This window comes from Neoarius graeffei, chromosome 13, assembly GCF_027579695.1.
Source record: "Neoarius graeffei isolate fNeoGra1 chromosome 13, fNeoGra1.pri, whole genome shotgun sequence".
Taxonomy (NCBI): Eukaryota; Metazoa; Chordata; class Actinopteri; order Siluriformes; family Ariidae; genus Neoarius; species Neoarius graeffei.
Window position 1 is genome coordinate 51,555,007 of NC_083581.1, and position 20,493 is coordinate 51,575,499.

The following is a 20,493-nucleotide window of genomic DNA, read 5'->3' on the forward strand; positions in this document are numbered from 1 at the left end:
TTTTTTAGCTACAAAGTTATGAATAATTAAAGAAATCTATGAATTATTTTTACCTTTATTGCAAAATCTCTACAGCATTATTCCTTCTTGATGTACATGTACATGACAAAAATAATTAGAATACAGTTAGTTAGTTAGTTAGTTAGTTAGTTAGTTAGTTAGTTAGTTAGTTAGTTAGTTTGTATTTAAAAGATGTGTTAGGGCCTGAGGAGAGCCTGGGAATGATAAAGCAAGTTACGCACTGTTGCCATCAAAGAGACAAACCTGTAGCAGACCTGCAACACAAAAGGTTTTTCAGTCACATCACAAGAATCGGCAGTGCAATTCACAGCATGTAGTCCGGTAAAAGATCTTAGTTTAAATGAAAGGCCAGCGTCTAAGGCTACGTTTACATTAGACCGTATCTGTCTCGTTTTCTTCGCGGATGCACTGTCCGTTTACATTAAACCGCCTGGAAACGCCGGGAAACGGGAATCCGCCAGCGTCCACGTATTCAATCCAGATCGTGTCAGCTCCGGTGCTGTGTAAACATTGAGAATACGCGGATACGCTGTGCTGAGCTCTAGCTGGCGTCGTCATTGGACAACGTCACTGTGACATCCACCTTCCTGATTCGCTGGCGTTGGTCATGTGACGCGACTGCTGAAAAACGGCGTGGACTTCCGCCTTGTATCACCTTTCATTAAAGAGTATAAAAGTATGAAAATACTGCAAATACTGATGCAAATACTGCCCATTGTGTAGTTATGATTGTCTTTAGGCTTGCCATCCTTCCACTTGCAAGTGGTAAGTGATATGTGCTGGGATCACACACACAGCGGCTCAGTCCTGAATCACGGCTTGTGCACTTCACTCGCGCGCTCTGTGAGCTGCGCAGGGCCGGAGTGCGCACCCTCCAGAGGGCACTCGCTGTTCAGGGCGGAGTGATTTGGAGCACAGGATGCCTGCGGAGCCGAGCGTATCCGTGTATTGGTGTTGCTGTGTGCACGCAAATCGTGTATTGGTGTTGCTGTGTGCACACTAATCGTTTTAAAAACGTTAATCTGATGATCCGCTGATACGGTCTAATGTAAACATGGGCTAAGACTATCATCAACAAGTGGACCAAGCTCCAAGTCACTGATTCCACCTACACTTACACAGGTGTGTGTATTTAAGATGCAAGCTGTATCTTAAATACGCACAGTTGTGCCCTGAATAGCTCTCTTTTATTCAGTCTTTTACCTGATTTAAATCATATGAAACTAGGTATCAGAGAGATGTTGCAGTTGAGGTCAGATAATGTGGGATATAGAGCTGTTTTTAGGTTTTTAAATGAGACAGGAATTATTAGGAGAATTTAGCACACTAGGGTGTGAAACGTTCTGAAAAGCAAAGAAAGAAAGCACAACTTTATTCATCACACACTTGTGAAATTTCCTCTCTGCATTTAACCCATCTGAAGCAGTGAACACACACATGCACACACACACACATACCCAGAGCAGTGGGCAGCCATGCTAACAGCGCCCGGGGAGCAGCTGGGAGTTAGGTGCCTCGCTCAAGGGCACCTCAGCCCAAGGCCGTCCCATATTAACCTAACCGCATGTCTTTGGATTGTGGGGGAAAACGGAGCACCCGGAGGAAACCCACGCAGACACGGGGAGAGCATGCAAACTCCACACAGAAAGGCCCTTGCCGGCCGCTGGGTTCGAACCCGGAACCTTCTTGCTGTGAGGCGACCGTGCTAACCACTTACACCACCGTGCCACCCGTCTGGTTCACACTCCAGTCCAGAAGGTGGCGGTAATGCACCTAAAAGCTGTTTGCCAACCGCCATAAAAGAAGAAGAAAGAAGCTTTACCTAATGTGGAAATCCCGCTCTGGTACGCGAGTCTCGCTCCTCCACGAAATCATGGCATGCCGATCGCCATTGATGGAGAATTCGTGCTCTGCGCGAGGCTTACGGCTAATTCGACGAACCCGGAACAACATGGGAATGGTGCGGATTTCACATCAATTATGAGAAATACATGCTAATTCTCACTAGGTGTTTTTAAAGAAGAAAGTCAAGACATTGGGTTTTATGCAGCCAAGTTTATTTAATCAGCATTTCGTTTTTTTTTTTTTAACTTTTGGTAGCATATTTTGGGCGCTTGAGCTTAATTTGGGCGCCGTTTTAATTTGGGCGCCTACGACGTTATCCGTCGCAGGTTTCATGTAATTGAAAGGCCTGGACATTCCATGTTGTCTGGTCACCACATCACTGTTCGTCTCTTCCTGTGTGTACGCCACTGAACTCATAGTAGCTACAGAAAATGTGCTGCAGAATAAGCTGGTAATCTCAGCGGGTAACGTTACAGTATGTGCAATATTGCTTTGACAGCGTTTTGCTGACTTGATAAGACTAGCAGCAGGTCAGCGTGGGAGAAAAAAACCTGCTTATAACTGGCAACTCAAATTCACAATGAGATTAAAAGGAGTGAGAAGAGCAACAAAGCTTTACAGTTACAGCACGTCCGAGTCACCTGATATTACTTCTGTCTGTTACTGATGGAGCTTTGTTTCACCATCAACTGTTGAGCACAGCTTTAAAACGCACCCGCTCACCCAAAAGTGTTTTTCCGGAGCAGAGCTTAAGACTTATTCCTCATCTTCAGTGTTCTCATTATGTTACTCAGACTGCACTTGTAAAGCCTTTAATACATGCCTTTTCAAAGTAAACCGTACCAGTGTGCAGTAGGTTTGCTCTTTCTTAGCATAAAAGGCCAGAAAAATGTTGTGCAGCGCATTGCCCGGTGATGAAGTCATTGTGATGAGTTCTTTGTGCGAGGTTTGGGGTGAGTTATGAGGTCGGTGGGGGACTGGAGCAGTGGATAACACTGCTGTCTGAAATGCAACCCACTGCTATTGTGTCTTAGCAAAAGCCTCTCAGTGTGTGTGTGTGTGTGTGTGTGTGTGTGTGTGTGTGTGTGTGTGTGTGGCCCCTTTTCGAATGAAATAGTGTGTGTATGAGAGAGAGAGGGAGCGTGGGAAGTTTTCTGTTGCCACTAAGAGCTTGCTGGGGAGAAGACAGTGGGCAGACACACAGTGATAAATGTCAAGAAGACAGAACAACATTGCCTTTTTCTTCGTTCTTCGAAGCTTCAATATCTATATAATATGCTTTTTAAAAAATATTGATTTTATTGTTTAACCTTATTTTGTACAAACTGCTCTTTCAGTGATGAGCCTCAAGTGGCGCCATCTCCAGGAGAGAGAGAGCGTGTGTGTGTGTGTGTGTGCTGGGAATTCTTGGAACCTTTTTTTTTTTTTAAAGCAGTGTTATTTCATTTCAGACTGTTCAGAATGTGTTATTGCTGCACTATGACTTCTGCTTTAAATGGGATGCAAAAAAATTGGGCACCAACAGACTAATAGATGACTTGCAACCACGTGATCAAAACGTGCTACGTCATGAGCGTCCGCCATGATGGTAGATATACAAAGCAACTCGGTCGGCAGCCGCTGAAAGTATATCTGTAAACAGTGCTGAATTTTCTCAGTATTACCACGATTTGAACGGTCAAGCAAAGTTTCGATACAAAGAGAAGATAGATATGTGTGGGTTTTGACCCATATTATTTTAAAAAGTCAGACTTTTCTGAAGATAAGACGCTTCTACCAACCATCGAGTACCCAGATATCGCGTTCTGTCTGGTTCGGCTGCCGAAGAATCAAGTCTGACCTTGGACAAAACGTAGCCCATTTTCTGAGTGGGTGCCCAGTCTGGATTGTTTCTATCGTATAATTTTGCTGGCGCTCCTGGAAGCGAAATGGTAATATACATGTTATAATTTTAACAACGACCGGGTGAACCACGACAAGAGAACACTCATTTTATAGCAAAATTCTAGCAACACGAAATTAAATTCTTCCGTGATATTATCGAGAAAGCTGTTGAATCTCACCTGAGGTAAAATGATTACTGCAAACATGAGCTGTTTTGGTTTTAGCCTCTGTTAGATCAGCCCTGCCGATGTTGTTCAGCCGTGCTCGTCTCCTCTCCGTACTAAGCCTCAGAGTTTCCTCGCCCTCTTTCCGAATCACAGACGGAATTCTAAACAATCGGAACGTGCCACGGTCACGAGTACTGTTGTGACCACAACCATATACATCACAAAGATATGGCAGAGCTTAAAGCAGTGGAGAAACAAAGAAAGAGTTGCGCACGCGTGACTGTGTTTTGTATGAAATGTCACTTGACCCCGCATTTGTATCTCCACCAACATGGCCGACATCCGGGTTTCTATTTTGCTTTGACGTCACTTGCAAGTCAAGGATAAGATAAGATAAGATAAGATAAGATAAGATAAGAGGCAGGATATAGAATATAAAAATAGATTATATAAGCAGAGTGAAACAGATTGAAGAAACGAGAAGAAGAGGAAAATATGAAGCAAAAGAATTTGTTGGATTGGGACAAAAAAATAGTTCCTCCACTTCAGTTTCCTTCTCTCTCTCTCTCTTCCTGTTTAATTTCCGTGTTTCATGTATCGTCTCCACTCTGTCAGTTATGCCTGCTCGCCTGTTTTTTTGTCCAGTGCGGTGAGTACGCCTGTGGAGCTGGTCATGTGTTCGGATAGTGTGTGTGGGTGTGTGTGGGTGTGGTGAAGCAGGAATCGCCAGCTGGAGGTCAGAGATGAGCTCAGACCAAGTGAACCACCGGATTATCTCTCACCATATGGCTCTAAGTCTCCTTATAGGAGGAGGGATGGGCCGACTGCTGAAATACCTTACTCTTTACGTTCGCTCCTCAGTGGGGAGGAAGAAATTGTTCCTGCTTTAATGCACTGACCCGACCTATATTTATGCGCTGATTAGCATCGGCACACTGGAGATTGGTGTTTTTTCATGACTAGGTTTGGACAGGAACTGTGCCTGCAGGTAGAATGTGATAATGAAATTGACTTTGCATGCTCGATAATGCAGCACATTAGCTTATGAACCTCATTCAGCCAGTTAAAATGCAATGTGTTTCACACCTATTAATCTGTTTGCTCGGTCAGAGCGGAATTGATACTTTCGGTTCGTTTGCTATTTGTTCTGGTTTCACATGGCACATAATTAAATGAACCGAAAAAGGAGAAAAGAAAACAACTTACTGAAGAACATGCAGTGCTCAAAGCATACTTGTAAAACGATATAAATAACTGTTCATTGATCCAAATATGGGGCGGCACGGTGGTGTAGTGGTTAGCGCTGTCGCCTCACAGCAAGAAGGTCCGGGTTCGAGCCCCGTGGCCGGCGAGGGCCTTTCTGTGCGGAGTTTGCATGTTCTCCCCGTGTCCGCGTGGGTTTCCTCTGGGTGCTCCGGTTTCCCCCACAGTCCAAAGACATGCAGGTTAGGTCAACTGGTGACTCTAAATTGAGCGTAGGTGTGAATGTGAGTGTGAATGGTTGTCTGTGTCTATGTGTCAGCCCTGTGATGACCTGGCGACTTGTCCAGGGTGTACCCCGCCTTTCGCCCGTAGTCAGCTAGGATAGGCTCCAGCTTGCCTGCGACCCTGTAGAACAGGATAAAGCGGCTAGAGATAATGAGATGAGATGATCCAAATATCCAGAACTCAGTGCATTTCTGCCATGCTACAGTTCTGTTCTTTTGGTCTAGGTTTTTTTTTTTAAGCACTATATAAATAAAATTAACCTGGCGACTTGTCCAGGGTGTACCCCGCCTCTCACCCATAATCAGCTGGGATAGGCTCCAGCTTGCCTGCGACCCTGTACAGGATAAGCAGCTACAGATAATGGACAGATGGATGGATGGATAAATACATTTAATTGAAATTGATTTTTTTTTTTAAACTTTGTATAGTCCTGACTGGCAGTCAGGCACATCAGTAATGGCAGAGCCCCAACATTTACATCAGGCTTTCAGCAAATATTCATCTTCATAAAGTCCTCTTTCACAAATCCTTACTCTTAAAATTCAATCCAAATGGATTTGTTATTGCACCTAGTGGTCAATAATGGGAACTGCAACGAGACCGCCAATGACAGTGTAGCTCACTCCAGCCCTGTCGAGTCCAGAAGGCCACCTTGCGCAATAAATGTTCCAAGCTATGTACACTATAGACAAGCTACATACACACTATATATATCCATCCATCCATTATCTGTAGCCACTTATCCTGTCCTACAGGGTCGCAGGCAAGCTGGAGCCTATCCCAGCTGACTATGGGTGAGAGGCAGGGTACACCCTGGACAAGTTGCCAAATTATCACAGGGCCAACACACAGAGACGAACAACCATTCACACTCACACCTACGGTCAATTTAGAGCCACCAATTAACCGAACCTGCATGTCTTTGGGGGAAACCGGAGCACCTGGAGGAAACCCACGTGGACATGGGGAGAACATGCAAACTCCGCACAGCATGAATATAGCCTAGGAAGACCGACCTATTTGCCAGAAAGAATCCAAAACGGTGAGGAATTGACCGAGAAAAAGCGATTTACGTTGAACTGCTCATTAAGGCTTAATCAGTCCATAACTTCATTTAATAATTGTAATTAAGCAAATCAGGGTAGAAGTTATATGCACCTTAGGTACCCCTACGTACATTCCAGAAAGAATCTAAATAGGTGAAGAATTGAGAGAGAAGAAGCGATTTGTGTGGAAACTGCTCATTAAGGATTAATTACTTCATATCTTCATTATTAATTGCAATTATGCAAATTTGGGTAGAAGCTAGTACATGCACCCCAGACAGACTTACCTTCCTGCCAGAAAGAATAAAAATCGGTGAAGAATTGAGAGAGAAGAAGCAATTTGTGTGGAAACTGCTCATTAAGGATTAATTACTTCATATCTTCATTATTAATTGCAATTATGCAAATTTGGGTAGAAGCTAGTACATGCACCCCAGGCAGACTTACCTTCCTGCCAGAAAGAATAAAAATCGGTGAAGAATTGAGAGAGAAGAAGCAATTTTCATGAAATGTGGACGATGCTGGACAGATGACGGACAACACATGATGGCATAAGCTCATCTCCTGTCGGCCGGATGAGCTAACAAGTGTGAAAAGAGGCCCACTGGGGCAGGAGTCCTGGTGCCCCACAGGGCTGTCAGACACATTGTTTGTTTGTTTTGCACCAAACTGGACTCTAAAAATACCTCTACAACCACCAAGATTTTGTTTTACTGCAGATAACCAGACTTAATTCAAACATTTTCCACAAAAAGAAAGTCAGAGTGAAAGTGCAGTCAGTGTGTGTGTGATGTACAAAACTAAGATACAGTATATGAAACACTGGGAGAGCCGGTATACCTATATGATATTCACTCACCTACAGTATCATACAGTTGAACAACGATGCACCTAAAAAGATTCGAAACGAGCTGCTGGATTAAATGCTGGGTGACTTTTTGCTGTTGACTCTAACCTGCCTGTTATGAGGTTACTGTCAGTATTAAATACATAGTAGGCTATAGCATTAGTCGACCTAATTTTGTTTGAGCCAAAGCCCTTCCCACGCCAAGTGGCGCATAGGGCGGCGCCGATCTCCGTTTTCGTAGCCCTCGGCCTCTCGCCTATTACATAGCTAGGGTTACAGTGGGGGGCTAGTCCTCTGGTAACCGCGAGAGTTTGACTCCGCACTCGCATCTGTATTGCAGCGTGCCTTGCCAGATGGCAGTAGGTACCATTTTTATGATGGTCTTTGGTGTGACCCGACCGTGAGTAGAACTCGCGATCTCCCGATAGCCACTAGGCCACTTGCCGGTTATAATTTTGTTTGAGGCTGTGGTGTTATTAGAGCTATCCCGCATCACCAAAATGTATGATCTTGTTTCTTATCCACAAGAAGATTTAAATCATAATCGTAATTAACACCATTCCCTTCTATTACAGCTGCTGTTGAAAGCAGATCCGCTTCCCCATGTTCAGAAGACGAGCAGGCTCAAACTCCTAAAGCCTTTTAGTTCAACTCACGGCCTCCGCTCCATATTCACCCCAAATGTCCTGACACTTATGGAACAGCAGGGCAGCTGTAGTAGACTGGCCTGGGCATTTATGAAACTGGAGTTGGGTCCAAAAGAGAAGGCAGCTGCCGTGATGTGTGTGTGTTTTCTCATGAGGCAACAAAAGGCCTGCACAGCACTTCAGAGGCAGCGATACATTACAATGATGTCAACATCCATCCATACGATATTTGCTAATCACAAAAGGAGGTGTTAATATAATAATTACATAACTGTTGCGGATGATAGAGCAAATATTCAGTGACTAGATCTGTTTCTTGATAGAGAAATGATATTTGAGAGAGAAAGTGAGGGAGAGTGAACGGAAAGATGGAGATCAGAATCCTTGAGCGACCACAACAGCTGTTTTATTCTCTCTCTCTCTCTCTGTGCGTATATATGTGTGTGTGTGTGTGTGTGTGTGTGTGTGTGTGTGTGTGTGTGTGTGTTTCTCAGTGCTACAGAAAGAAAGACCTGAACAGGTGCTGGGTTTGGTTTTGAACTGTGGCTGAACTTCTGAGGACCAAGAGTCCTTATTATCATATCATACAAACCAGATAGTGATTCTATCTATCTATCTATCTATCTATCTATCTATCTATCTATCTATCTATCTATCTATCTATCTATCTATCTATCTATCTATCTATCGTCCGTCCGTCCGTCCGTCCGTCCGTCCGTCCGTCCATCTATCTATCTTAGTAGTTAATCTAACACTACGTTCACACTGCAGGCTGAAGTGACTCAAATCCGATTTTTTCGCCCATATGTGACCTGTATCCGATCTTTTATTGACAATATGAACGACACAGATCCGATTTTTTCAAATCCGACCCAGGCCGTTTGGATATGTGGTCCTAATTCCGATTCCTATCCGATCTTTTCATATGCGACTTCAGTCTGAACCGCCAGGTCGCATTCATCCGACTTACACGTCATCAACAAGCCACAAACGTCACTATTCTGCGCTGAAGTAGGCGGCGGGTCTCTCAAAAAAAGTTACAACAACATGGCGCATGACATCAATGCGACTCCGCACCCACACGTTCCTTTGAACGGAGGTTGCAGTCACTACGCCGCAGAACGCCTGAGCCAAAACCCTTGCCCTCTTCCTTCTCAACCTCCTCCTTAACATCAGGCTATTGTGCATGTTCTGGCTCTGTCGCAACAACAACTGCATCATCGCCAGGTACTCCATGCTGGCTACTGTCATACACAGGAAACTTTAGGTTACTTCCGTAAACACCGGCCATGCTCACTGCGTGTGACGTCGTCGTATCCTGCAATGCGCATGCGGAACACTTTTAGGTCGCTTTTCGTTCATACTGAGGATCATATACAAGTCGCGTATATTTGTTAATGTGAACGACCTCACAAAAAAATCGGATTTCACAAAAAAATCGGAATTGAGCATTAAGCCTTGCAGTGTGAACGTAGTGTAACTGCTGCTGTCAGCTTGTCAGTCGAAGTGTGTGGCATTGTGAGTGTGTGAGTGAGAAAGAGAGAGAGAGAACCTGTCGTTCTGCATGCTGTTGACCATCTGTATGAGAGGTACACAGGTGTGTTAATGTTAAGCTCCAGGTCCTGTGTTGTGCCTCTTGATGAGATAATATTACAGGCACAGAACTCTCGGGCTTTATGCCAACATGTCAATGTGCTGACGGTGCTCTTCCCCGGGCACCACGCCCAGCCTATTCTGCCCGCCTGCTTTAGCTGCAGGACCTCACCAAGCCTCTCACACACACGCGCGTGCACGCAAACGCACACGGGTGCAGAGCAAGAGGGAGAGCAGTTCCACAGCACCATCTGGATTGCACTGTGGGAAAGTGTTATCTGTACATTTTATGTCATTACTGAAGCCGTCTCCGTCAACATACAGGTCGCAGATTGTTAGCAGACGAACGAACATTGTTTGTAATATATGTGTGTGTGTGTGTGAGAGAGATGTTCGTCTTCTATATATCATTTTTCATTCCTTTATTCTCAGCTCTATCACAGAAATGCTGCAGAGAAAATATCCGAGCCGATGAGGGTATCTGACACAAACACAGAGAGCGCGCAGGTAGACAGGCAGGTACACCGTCCAGTCATTTCCTTTGAACCGAGTGAAATGATTTGGATGAGCTTTTTAGAGCCCTGCGACTGCCACAGATGACTTTTTTTTTTGTCAGGCCATTTGATTTATTCATTACTGTAGAAATGTAAAGAAAGTTTCAAGAAATATAACAAAAATGCTTCGAAAAAAATGAACAACCTTAGCTTTAACCTCCTAAGGCCCAAGCTGTTTTTTTACATGCATTTTTTATTTCTCTTTGCTATTTGGGCTCATTAGAACCTGATTAGAATAAAAACTAAGCATCATCTTTTGATAAGATGTACTTTTAGAGAAAAAGTATGTCCACATATGTGGATTCTTGTTCCGAATTTCTAAAAAGTGCTGTCCACGCATGTGACCGCTAAGCCCTAGGAGGTTAAATAATGCTTAAAATGATTATTGTTTCAGTAGCAGGCAATTAAATCATGTCCTTTATCAAGCCTTGAGCAGCATCCGACTGGGATAATCATAAATAATCATCATCAGAAGAAGAAGCCCTTATTTGTCATATATACTTTACATCAGTGAAATTCCTTTCTTTGCACATCTCAGCTTGTTAGGAAGTCGGGGTCAGAGTGCAGGGTCAGCACCATATAGCGCCCCTGGAGCAGAAAGGGTTAAAGGAGAACTGAAGGCAAATTTTTTATTATCAAAATTCAATTTGTCTCATTTTATTAAATATAAGAATGCATTTCTGACAGCTATTTTGTCGCTGCTATAGCAAGTTATGAGTGTTTGAAATATGCTATGGAATATATCAGTCCATATGTCAAAGCAACGGGTGTAAACGAGATTCGTTGAGACCTGTGCGAGACGTCGTAGGACGGAAGTAAAACGTACAGCGGAAATCAAAGCGACCAACATCTGCCACCGTTGTCAAAAGCCGCGCGTGCCTTCTTTCGAATGCTGACGTAATCAAGCCGGAAGTTTTGTTTGTTTTGATAGCAATCAGGAAAGTTTGAAAAAAGTAGGCAGTAATCGTCATTTAAACTCGTTTTTGTGCAATATTTCATTTGGAAAACAGTTTTCAAAATGGCAGCACTGACACCTGGCTGACACTTCACGTTTCGAAGTCTCGCGCAAGTCTCGTGAAGATCGCGCGGATAAGCGACGCCTGCCGTGGACCAAACGAACTAAATTCGACACAGCTAAAAACCGAATAGGCCGATAAGTATAATATTTAATTGCAATTAGTTGCCAGTACGGGCGGCACGGTGGTGTAGTGGTTAGCGCTGTCACCTCACAGCAAGAAGGTCCGGGTTCGAGCCCCGTGGCCGGCGAGGGCCTTTCTGTGCAGAGTTTGCATGTTCTCCCCGTGTCCGCGTGGGTTTCCTCCGGGTGCTCCGGTTTCCCCCACAGTCCAAAGACATGCAGGTTAGGCTAACTGGTGACTCTAAATTGACCGTAGGTGTGAATGTGAGTGTGAATGGTTGTCTGTGTCTATGTGTCAGCCCTGTGATGACCTGGCGACTTGTCCAGGGTGTACCCCGCCTTTCGCCCGTAGTCAGCTGGGATAGGCTCCAGCTTGCCTGCGACCCTGTAGAACAGGATAAAGCGGCTACAGATAATGAGATGAGATGAGTTGCCAATACGAGTCACGATATAAGGTTACTAAAACCGAAAACATAATTAAATAACACATTAATTAAGAAATAAAGCAAGTTTAAAAATGACTTCAATTCTCCTTTAAGGCCTTTGCTCAAAGACCTAACAGTAGCAGCTTGGCGGTGCTGCGGCTTGAACCCCAGACTTTCTGATCCGTCGCTCATTACGCATAAATCACAGCATAAATCGCACTAAAATGTACTTAATTATAAAGTATGCATTTGTTATAGAAAGTGTTCTGTTTGATTTGTCACATCAGATTAATTTAACCATGGGAATGATTCCTGCAAGCACTACATGGCTTAATAAAAAGAAAGTAACAAGACTGGAGGCTAACGTATTAGCTTAACTTCACGAAGCTTATCTTCAGGAGGTTTTAATAGTGTGTTCTGACGTACTGTGATATTCTTCCTGACCATGTTTCTCATGTATCTGTACATGCAGGTCTGACTGGGTGGAGATTTTGGAGCCCCGCTCACGTGAGCGCATGTACGTTAACCTGGCAACGGGCGAATGCGGCTGGGAGGCACCACCCGGCGTGAGCGTTCGACAGTCCGACGGTAACCAGTGGTGGGAGCTGTTTGACAAGAACAACAACCGTTTCTACTACTACAACTCCACCAGCAAGCAGACAGTGTGGCACCGGCCACAGGGCTGCGACATTGTGCCACTGGCACAGCTTCAAGCCATCAAGAAGAGCTCCGAGGCCGAGCTGAAATGCAATGGGAAGACCGGGAGGAACAACTCTGTGGCTGCAGGGCTTTCACCCAACACAACCACCTCTCAGGAGCTAGAGAGCAGCAAGGAGGCGCCATCGTTAAAGGGCAGAGGGGGCAGTTTGGAGAAGAGGAGCGAGAGTAGCAGGTGAGTATGTCAGGAAGATTGTGTGTGAGATGTTTGTCTGTTGACTCAATCCATCATCATCATCATCATCATCATAAGCCAAGGTGAATTGAGGGGAAATCATGGAGAAATGACAAGCTGAAACTTGAACAGGACCCAAAAGCAAACAGTGCGTAAAACACTCGCAGTGCTGTACTGTGTACACTGGGTCTGTACACAAATATTTATACAGGCATTCGCATGAGAAATGAATTCTGTTGCTCCTAAACCGTCATTTAGGCGAATCGTCAAATCTCATCTCTAGCAACGAAACAACCCCCTTATTTAGTTTCCTAGTTGACATTGTAAACATGCTTGTGAAAAGACTTTATAGACAGCAGACTTCCATCACTGCCGAATACAAGTGAAGTGTGACTCAGTGTGACTCAGTGAGTAAGATGGCAGGGTAAATCAGGATTTCTCACTGCATGGGGAGCGCTGATCTGTCTGAGCGGTCTGCAGCGTACGCCACTTATCCTTCAGCTGGCTCCTATTTTAAATCATGATCCCCTTAGCTTATCTACTGCGATAGACAGCCTGTCTGTGCACTATAAAACCGAACACGTGATTATTGTTTCCATATAAAGAGCAAAAGAACACAGTTTGTGTTTGTAATTAGGCTTATTGTGTTGCTGACAGAAAGACCTTTTCTTTTTTCTTGGACCAAAATGTTCACAACTCGGTTTTTCTTGTTTTATGTAAATAATAAGCAATTATTGGACGAGGTTGGGGGCAGCACGGTGGTGTAGGACCTTGCCTCACAGCAAGAAGGTTCTGGGTTCGAGCCCAGCGGATGGCGAGGGTCTTTCTGTGCGGAGTTTGCATGTTCTCCTCGTGTCCGCGTGGGTTTCCTCCGGGTGCTCCGGTTTCCCCCACAGTCCAAAGACATGCAGGTTAGGTTAACTGGTGACTCTAAATTGACCGTAGGTGTGAATGTGAGTGTGAATGGTTGTCTGTGTCTATGTGTCAGCCCTGTGATGACCTGGCGACTTGTCCAGGGTGTACCCCGCCTTTCGCCCGTAGTCAGCTGGGATAGGCTCCAGCTTGCCTGCGACCCTGTACAAATCTGTACAAATCTCTAAATGGTACAGGGCCCAATTACCTCTCTGATATGTTGCAGCGGCCTAACCGAATCAGATCTACCAGATCGCAACAGAAAAATTTACTATTAAAACCTGTTGTTAAAACAAAGTGTGGTGAAGCAGCTTTTAGCTACTATGCAGTACAGCTATGGAACCAACTGCCAGAGGACATTAAAAATGCTCCTGCTGTTGGCAGCTTCAAATCTAGGTTAAAGACCAAGCTGTTTTCAGATGCTTTCTGTTAAATAATTAATATTTTTACATTTTTTATAATCTTTATTTTCTCTGCATGTTTTAAATTTATTTTAACTTTATTCTATTTTATTCTGCTAGTTTTTTTTTTCCCTTTCTCTTTCTTTTTCTCCTTTTTCTTTTTGGCATTTTAATATTTTATTTCTACTATTGTTTCATTCTTATTATTTTCTTTTAATTCTTTTAATTCTTTTAATTAATTATTTTAGAATAAAGATAAAATTATTATATGTAATTTTATTTCTCTATTGTTTACTGTTTTTGTTTTTGCTTCTGTAAAGCACATTGAACTACCATTGTGTATGAAATGTGCTATATAAATAAACTTGCCTTGCCTTGCCTTGCCTTGCCTGTAGAACAGGATAAGTGGCTACAGATAATGATGGATGGATGAATGGATGAGGTTGAACAAAATATTATGATTTGTTCGTGGCGAGCAAGCAATTAATTCCCGATGCTGAAGGCAGAGGCAAATAATTGCTTGCGAGACACTAACAAATCATGATAGTTTGTGAAAACCGAGTTCATTAATTGTTTTATCATTCATTACATTTAGCAGACGCTCTTATCCAGAGCGACATACAACATACCTAGAGGAGCCTGGGGAGCGGTTGGGGGTTAGGTGCCTTGTTTAAGGACACTTCAGCCATTCTTGCTGGTCCAGGGAATTGAACCAGTAGCCTTTTGGTCCCAAAGGCGCTTCTCTTACCATTAGGTGATGCCTTCCATTCAGATTTAAAAAAAAAAAAAAAATTAAATACTGGGGCGGCACGGTGGTGTAGTGGTTAGCGCTGTCGCCTCACAGCAAGAAGGTCTGGGTTCGAGCCCTGTGGCCGGCGAGGGCCTTTCTGTGTGGAGTTTGCATGTTCTCCCCGTGTCCGCGTGGGTTTCCTCCGGGTGCTCCGGTTTCCCCCACAGTCCAAAGACATGCAGGTTAGGTTAACTGGTGACTCTAAATTGACCGTAGGTGTGAATGTGAGTGTGAATGGTTGTCTCTGTCTATGTGTCAGCCCTGTGATGACCTGGCGACTTGTCCAGGGTGTACCCCGCCTTTCGCCCGTAGTCGGCTGGGATAGGCTCCAGCTTGCCTGCGACCCTGTAGAAGGATAAAGCGGCTAGAGATAATGTGATGTGTGATGTGAAATTAAATACTGATTTTAAAGTTTTCGCAATGAGTCAAACGCTAACAAAGAAATCACATGCAATCATCGTTTTATTTCCATCTCATAGAACTCAAAATACTAAAGTTTGAAGTAACTGTGCATGAGCAGACCATTATTGGTAGGCAGTTATTTGCAGTTCGCTCAGCCAATCAAAACAGCGTAAAAAATAATTTGAATGATAAATGTTTTTGTCTGATTTCCCTGACTGAACTGGGGTGGGTTTCCCGAAGCATCGTAGCACAAAGATCATTGTTAAATGGTAGACCGAGCATCACAATGAACACTGTCTCTCCTTGTTCAGATGCTCTTAGTGTTAAGAGGCTTTTCGGAAAACCACCCCTGACCATTTCATACAGGGGCAATCTGAATTGATATGCTATAAGTAATTAACTGTCGTGATCTGAAAAATTCAACTTTATTAAAGCAAAACTATAAAAGAGGTTTTTGATCACCTTTGGCGCCAAAAACAGATAAGTCCATAATTTTTTTCTACAAAAATTAGCAAATCTTTTTTTCCTGCACTGCTATGACATGTTTTCATCTCATCTCATCTCATTATCTGTAGCTGCTTTATCCTGTTCTACAGGGTCGCAGGTGAGCTGGAGCCTATCCCAGCTGACTACGGGCGAAAGGCGGGGTACACCCTGGACAAGTCGCCAGGTCATCACAGGGTTGACACATAGACACAGACAACCATTCACACTCACATTCACACCTACGGTCAGTTTAGAGTCACCAGTTAACCTAACCTGCATGTCTTTGGACTGTGGGGGAAACCGGAGCACCCGGAGGAAACCCACACGGACACGGGGAGAACATGCAAACTCCACACAGAAAGGCCCTCGCCGGCCACGGGGCTCGAACCCGGACCTTCTTGCTGTGAGGCGACAGTGCTAACCACTACACCACCGTGCCGCCCATGACATGTTTTTTAAATTATTATTATTTATTTATTAATTTATTTATTTTTTGCTTGCGAGTGACCCGAATTGGCTGGACTGGGTTTCTTCTTACGCCCAGCCTGCGATACAGTCTCCTGTTCACTGATACCATTGACATTTTCCATGTTTTAATGCATTATTTGATGAAATAACTGCCAGTTTATCAAGAGAACTGAGAAAGGTCAACAAATCAGGGGCACAGCCATGACGGATGATGTCACTAGTATCGGAGCGCTGATTTGCTGCAATGGAGTTGACAGCATTTCAAAAAACGGGACGTGGCGGACGTCGGTTTCTGAAACAAAGCCACAAATACTGTATATTGGTTCAATTTTTTTTCCAGGTTGGCACTTGAACTAGGGCTGCACAATTAATTGAATTTAATCGAAAATCGCGATTTTGGCTGCCACGATTAAATTAAATGAAAATCGCGATTTATTTCCATTTAAAATGCGAGCTCTGCTGTATATCTGATCAAGCACTTTTTGACCAATACTCTGCCAAACCATTAGGGGTCGAACCGACGCATGTAAGGTTTCATTACTCCGCCTAAATAAGCAAGCAAGCCAAGTGCAGTGTTGCCAGATTGGGCGGTTTTAAGTTCATTTGGGTGGGTTTTGAACATATTTTGGGCTGGAAAACGTCAGCAGCATCTGGCAACACTGGCCAAGTGCGCAGAGCTTGAGTGCAGCGGTATCTTCTTCAAGGGGTGATAGCGTGAGAGTAGGTAACAGATTGAGGTGAGAGAGAAAAGCTAACTATGTCGGAACAACAGACTATTTAGCACTGGAGGCAATGTTGTGACCTGCCTTCACTCATGTTTAAAGCCAGAGCATGTTGATAGGCTGGTCTTTCTAGCTAAAAACTTGTAGGCTTCAGTATAATGCTATGTAATTGTTGCATGGTCCTTCATCCTTTGGTAATTTCTTGGATAAATTTCATTTATTTGTCATAGGGAAATCAGAATTTCTCTTTTAAATTTCATTCTGCACTGAAAGCTGTTCATATTGTTTGTTTGAATATAGTGAAATTAAATTTAAGTGATTTCCCTAACATCAAAAATAATCGTGATTAATAATCGCGATTACAATTTTGATCAAGATAATCGTGATTATTATTTTTTCCATAATCGTGCAGCCCTAACTTGAACTCTTGAAATGCTGTCGTTCAAGCACATGAGGTTCAGCGAAGAACGCGTCACACCACACAATTAACACTCGTACATCGGCTACAAATGACATTTCCAGCATCAGTGCTTTTGTAAACGACACTGTTAACAAGGACAGTAAATAAGTCAAGTAAATAAACTGGTGCAGTAAATGTGCAAATTGCATCACTTCAATTCTTAAAACGGACTTGTGTGGACAAAATGGCGGCTCGGCTCAAATCGTTGATTCTGAAAGTGCAGCATGGAGCAGAAGCTCCTTCCTTGTATAGTCGCTCAGTGATGGATGGAGGATGCAGTGTCTACAGCAGCGTCCAGGAGCTTTTTCCACCATATTCGACTCCAGTCTCAGCAGCACCTGAAAAATGAGTCTGGATCATCATCTTTGAGCTTTGATCTGACTCGACAGTAGCTGCGTGGGACTGGAGAGTGATGTGCAAGCCGTGGCTCTGAATGCGCTCTTTTACACAGCGCTGACCAGTGTAGCACAGGACAAGGATTTTACTTACATTTACATTTAAATTTAGCTTTAAAGGACAACAGAACTAATCGTGGAAGGAATTTCTTCCGGAGCAGGCAGAAGTGGGATTAAAAAAAACAGTCTCACATACAGTACATCTCTCTACTTGATGTTTGAATTTCCCTCTGGGATTGGTAAAGTGAGATATCTATCCATACTAGCCTGGGCCCACCCATCCTAAGCGTGACACAACATGAGGCCAGGCAAGTGTTGTCTGTAGTCTGGCCAGGCAAGCTATCTCCAGCTCTTCCAAGCTCCGGAAAAATCGGGAGCCAATCAACTTTCAGCATCTCCAACGGCCCTGGGTAGAGGCGTGTTCAAGGCAGTGACATAGTAGAACTGTGACCGGAAGCCATAGATTGTTTACAGAATCATGCTGTATTGAAAGCATTCAACGGGAAGTTCTCATTGAAAACGGAGCAAAGAGCAGCCCTGGAGGTATTTATTGAAAGGAAGGACGTTTTCGCCTTGCTCCCGACCGGCTTCGGTAAGAGTTTAATCTACCAGTTAGCCCCACTAGTAGCCAAATCAATGGGGTTCAGCGAGAATCCTATCGTCGCGTCACATACATCAGAGGAAAGAGTGATGTGATTGGTTTAAGCTTCGTCACAGCCTTTTCTGGCTTCGACCAGTAGCAAACTGAGGCATTTCAGGGAGGTGGGTCAACCACGGGCTCTGGGAAACGGTTGGGCTGAATATCTTGGCCAGACCAATAGCTCGAAGAGCTTTGAAGTCGCGTTAGCCAGACTACATCCATACATCTATCTAACATCCAGTGGCTAAGATACAATTATGATATTACTGCAGCATTCCTTTGCACAAATGATCAGTGCCATGGAATGAAACAGAGGAAATTGTGTTACATGTTTAGGCCAGGAGCGCGCTTGGCCTTGAAGCAGTGGTCGAGTAGTACATTTTCAAATGATGGGTATTGTCGGATGGATTCAGCCCATCTATCCATTATCTGTAGCCACTTATCCTGTTCTACAGGGTTGCAGGCAAGCTGGAGCCTATCCCAGCTGACTACGGGCGAAAGGCGGGGTCAAGGATGCGTTATCCTAATGGGCTTCATGGGCAGCTGCCCAGGGCCTCGGCCACTAGGGGGCCTCGGAGGTAGCGAGATCGGAAAATATGAAACGATATTTTCATAAGTTTTGATCATATTGATAACATTTTTGATGCATTTCGCCACCCGTAAGGAAGCCCACCTTGTCCCGTCACATAAATCACCCGTCATTGTCAATATGATCACTGTCCACCATGTCTTCACACGCTACTCCAGCTTGAGTTCAATGATTTAATTAATGACTTCGCTTTCCAGAAAAGTAGGAAAGTGCCCTTGTAAGTTGACCCATGGCTGTCAAACTGAATGCGCAAAGCTGTGTGCCACTGCTGTTTGGGACATTACGTGTGTGAAAGGATGAAATGTTTCACATAGCCTAACATTTTGAGATTTATTTCTGAGAAGCAAGATATTTTTCTTTCTTTGTTATCGCTCTTTGTTTTCACAAGTTAAAAGTCGCCTGGATTCCAAAATGAAAACGAACGGTTATATACCAAATGAATGTTCTTGTTCTGAATACTAAAGAAACTGTTGTAGGCCTCGGTTATGTTCTTGACATGTTGTTCATTGACTCACTCATTCAAAGGCTTCTTGAGGCTAAACTTTAGTTAACCAGACTTGTTAACCGTGATGTCTGATGGATTTTTTCACCATGCAATTGCCTATTTCACCATTGCTTTTTCTCGATTAAATAGGTGTTGATGGATATAAAGTTTTATCGTTCAATAGTATTTCTAATTGTGCCACTGTCATTATTTAAGTTTCTGTGTCTAGTTAGACAGGCACGTCTGAGGGGGTGAATTTGCTGAGCGCAGTTGACAACAGGCGGGGGTGGGGCCTCGGGGGGGGGTGTCCGCCCAGGGCCTCGGCAAGGGTTAACGCGGCCCTGGGCGGGGTACACCCTGGACAAGTTGCCAGGTCATCACAGGGCTGACACATAGACACAGACAACCATTCACACTCACATTCACACCTACGGTCAATTTAGAGTCACCAGTTAACCTAACCTGCATGTCTTTGGACTGTGGGGGAAACCGGAGCACCCGGAGGAAACCCACGCGGACACAGGGAGAACATGCAAACTCCACACAGAAAGGCCCTCGCTGGCCACAGGGCTCAAACCCAGAACCTTCTTGCTGTGAGGCGACAGCGCTAACCACTACACCACCGTGCTGCCAGATTCAGCTCATGCATTTGAAAATTACACATAACACACTGGAGAAAAAGAGCAGACATCGTCCTTAGCTTTGATCACCTTGTGATATACAAATGACATGTAAAAGAGATGCAAATCTCAGATTCTTGCAGTGTTAGCTTTAATTATCTCCAGGCGTTGTTTGGGCGTGTTTAGTGCTTCAAAAAGGAGGAAGAATTGAAGGGTGATTTTAGGAGGGTGGAGGTTTGTGATGGACTCTATAATCAAAGAGAGAGAGAGAGATGTAAAAAGTAAGAGTAGGCATTGTGCACACACACACACACACACACACACACACACTGTCAAACACTTAAAATCAACTACTCAGACAGACAGACAGACAGACATAGATAGATAGATAGATAGATAGATAGATAGATAGATAGATAGATAGATAGAGACAAATAGTTGCTGCTCTCACAAAACTAATTCTGTCTTCAATAAGGCAATTAATTTTCTGTTATTCTAACATGAATTCCTCTTTCCCCCCTTTTTAAGACTCACACCTGTTAGCACAAGAGTGTAGGAGTGTGTGTAGGCTGGGACA

General features: G+C 44.0%; 1 protein-coding gene across 1 annotated transcript in view; it reads left to right on the plus strand.

Annotated features, from left to right (window-relative positions):
• arhgap46b (Rho GTPase activating protein 46b) overlaps positions 1-20,493 on the plus strand; it is a 247,416-nt gene that overhangs the window by 124,217 nt on the left and 102,706 nt on the right. Inside the window, exon 2 of the mRNA XM_060938001.1 lies at positions 12,128-12,547. Coding sequence (XP_060793984.1) covers positions 12,128-12,547 — 420 coding nt within the window. The remainder of the gene's footprint in view (positions 1-12,127; positions 12,548-20,493) is intronic.